This window comes from Fibroporia radiculosa (genome assembly GCF_000313525.1).
Source record: "Fibroporia radiculosa TFFH 294 genomic supercontigs, scaffold2275, whole genome shotgun sequence".
In the NCBI taxonomy this organism is placed as follows: Eukaryota; Fungi; Basidiomycota; class Agaricomycetes; order Polyporales; family Fibroporiaceae; genus Fibroporia; species Fibroporia radiculosa.
The window spans coordinates 104,882-107,995 of NW_012133343.1; the positions used below are offsets into that span (position 1 = coordinate 104,882).

General features: G+C 60.4%; 2 protein-coding genes across 2 annotated transcripts; one reads left to right on the top strand and one right to left on the bottom strand.

The window, feature by feature from the left end:
• Positions 1–7: 7 nt before the first annotated feature.
• FIBRA_03790 (uncharacterized protein) lies at positions 8–381 on the top strand (the record flags this gene model as incomplete). Its single annotated transcript, XM_012325617.1, has 2 exons — positions 8–80; positions 131–381. 2 exons carry the CDS (start codon positions 8–10, stop codon positions 379–381), a joined length of 324 nt encoding a protein of 107 aa, XP_012181007.1.
• A 382-nt stretch (positions 382–763) lies between these two features.
• FIBRA_03791 (uncharacterized protein) lies at positions 764–2,387 on the bottom strand (the record flags this gene model as incomplete). The annotated part of the gene is made up of 3 exons (XM_012325618.1): positions 764–1,167; positions 1,223–1,744; positions 1,817–2,387. The coding sequence occupies 3 exons, from the start codon at positions 2,385–2,387 to the stop codon at positions 764–766; spliced, it is 1,497 nt and encodes a 498-aa protein (XP_012181008.1).
• Positions 2,388–3,114: the final 727 nt, after the last annotated feature.

Genomic DNA, 3,114 nt, shown 5'->3' on the forward strand with positions numbered 1-3,114 from the left:
CATGCAGATGCTTGAGGTCCCGCGCATCGGTGGGACGGACTATAAGGCGGAGACGGGATACTACATCAAGGAGCGCCAAGGTCCGTCATTGGTCGTTACTCGCTGTGTGCATGCTGAGCCCCCCATGCAGATCCCACTTTCTTCCCTGGTCGGGCGGCGACGATCTACTACCGTGCGCCGCCGCAAGAGAAGGGCGCGCTGTCGGGCATCAAGCGTGATCTGAAGGCTGTGCTCGGTGCGCCCGGGGACCTGGAGATTGGTGTCCTGGGCATCCTGCACCCCAGTGTGCTGGAGAAATTCGAGATCGGGTACCCGTGCTCTGCCCTAGAATTCTCTCTGGAGCCCTTCAAGAAGGAGATGCAAGCGATATGGAGCGACTGATGGGTATACGGTGTAGAATATACAAAAAATGTGAAGGATATAGACGTAGATGGTGCTCCAGGGTTGTATAAGAACATGAAAAAGAATGTAACCTTCCTTTCGCCTAGGTTTTGAGCAGCATCAGGATGCCCACGATTACTACGTATATTGCAACTATGTAAGAATAATACACAAATAAGGAACGGAGTGTCTTCCAAAAAGCAGAGGATAAGTAGGGAACCAAAGACCGTGGAGCAAAACATATTTTTACAGAGTCCAGCGCAAGCGCCACCCTCGCATGCACTGCTTCACCTCTCTAGGATAGAGCAAAGTACAGATGTCAGTCTGTCTTCTCACATCCCTGCCCAGATGTGATATTTAGAGTCATAGACAACAGCACATGTCATAGCAGCCCGGCAGACCGCAAATCCTGATGCAGCCGCGCCTGGATGGCGAGTGCCTGGGCCATGCGCGCATTGTCCTCTGGGTTGTCAGAAGTGAGCGGGAGGATGTACTCGCCCCTTGGCGATACCGTATCCTCCTCCTCCATCCGGAGCACATGCGCGAGCGGATCATCGTCTTCAGACGGGTGACTGTTCGATGAAAAGCCAAGCCCATTGCGGATGAGCGAGCCGTCCGCGAGGCCGTGCAGCCCGAATATGCGCTCGAACGAATGGATGAGCGCGCCATTTGCCGGGCCCGTGGGCCGCCCTTCCGCGGGGTTGTCGCGCTGTGCGCGCAGGATGCCACGCTCCCAGCGCTTCACCCGCCAGAAGCCGAGCAGGGAGGTGAGCAGAATAAACCAGCCTATATGTGGACATTCAGGAGGCGACGCGAATGAGGGGTAGGAAGAGATACGCACCGACTGTCATGAGCAGGAACGAAATCCAGTCGGAGGCACCATCGCCAACGACCAAAGGCGCATTCTCGTCCATTGGCGGAGCGGACGCAGCGGTAGTAGCGTTCCGGTTTTTGTAATACTCGTCCGTATCCAGCGGGGTCGCAACGTACGGCTTCATCCATCCGTCCTGCGTCGTTTCGCTCTGGAGGCCGTCGGCATTGCGGCGCATCGCGAAGCCGTACTGGATAAGGGTAATGCCGAGACCCGCGCGCGAGCCGAGCTTCGCGGCGTGCGTGGTGTGGAGGAGGTACGTGAGGAGGAAACCGACGAACTGGAAGGAGATGCTGACGAGGAGGTTCCAGAGGAAGGAGAACACGGAACCCGTGGGGAGGGCGTCGACGACGACGTCGCCCGCGTTCATCGCGGCCGACGGCGCATGCACTGTCGTCTCCCAGTACGGCGGGACGGAGTCTGCCTGCGCCGAGGAGTAGCTCGGGGGCGCGTCCTTTTGGGACTCCTCCGGGACAAGGTACGTCTCGTCGCCTGTGGTGGCACGCGGGTTAGCACGCTGGCGCGGCTAGATATACGTACGAGGGGCGGAAGATCTGCACGCACCTTGTTGTATGCGCATCGGGCGCGAGGGCTTTGCGACGACGTTGGCGAACACGCCGTCGTTGTGAATCCCCCCGCCGACAGGGCCGCTGGGAGCCTGCTCCTCGAGGCCGAGGCGCTGGACATAGTGGGTGGGGAGGACGGTGGCCGCTGTCCGCCTGAACCAGCCGCCCCTCGATCGCTGTGCATCTACGTCCGTCGCAGGGTTGAATGAGGGCACGAGCCCGTTGGAGTTGCCGAATTCATTCGGTAGCGCGCGGGCGGAGGGACAAGGCGGCGAGCCGGGCGGGGGACGGGCATAGTCGAAATCGGAGCCTTCGAAATTGTACGAGCCTGGTGGGGGCACAGACGGTGGAGCCTGGTCAGGAGACGGGGGCGCAGATTGGTCGTGGAGCAGCGGGTGGTAGTCGTCGTGAGCGAGGGGCTGGTAGCCGTTGCGGGTGGACCGGGGCTGGAGGGGGCGGTCGAGGTCGCCCTCGTCCTCCGAGTCGTCAAAGGCAGCCTCTAGCTCATTGTCAGCGTGGGGATCAGAAAGGGGATTTGGGAGAGGAGCATAGTGGGCATGCGCAGGCATAGACCGAGCGAGGAGAGGAGCAAGAGGGGATGTCGAGGCTGGAGACAAGCGCAGTGGAGACGGGGAGCAGGTGTAGCGCAGAGGATGGACGGATGCGATCTCGCTGCTGCTGCCGCCTGCGGTGCGATACGGCTCAGGCGCCCGTCGTCTGGCCAATCGGGGGCCCCTTTTGTTTGTGTATGTGTGGACTGTGGCGGACACCACGAATGGGCACTGGCGATTGGCCGGCCAACTGGTGCCGTGGTCTGCTCAAGCCAGATCTTGTACTTGGACGGACGGCGTCCGACCATCTCTCCTTCGTGATTGTTGCTGTGTTCCCCTCCAAGCACAAGAAACAGCTCTCGCCCCTTCCATCCAATCGCGGTCTGGTCTTCGTAACCACACCGCACCCTCCGTCACACGCGCACGATGAAACTGATTCGCACAGCCATATCCCATTCAGATATGTTCCTGCGAGCAGAGCACAAGAAGCCAGGCCAATACATAGCGTCATACCGCACCGGAAGCGCATATCGTCTCTAACTAAAAGGGGCCTTGCCTCACGCCGATTGGCCAATCCACAACTCCAGATCAGACGCGAGCGCGTCTCGACACATCTCGACCTCGACAGGGAGCTCCGTGCTCCCCAGGTTCATCCCTCGGCCATGTGGCGGTCTTATCGCCCCGCTGTGCTTCCCCATCGCCCCCGTCCTCGCTGCGCGCGGTGGCCAAGAGGCGACCGGCTGGG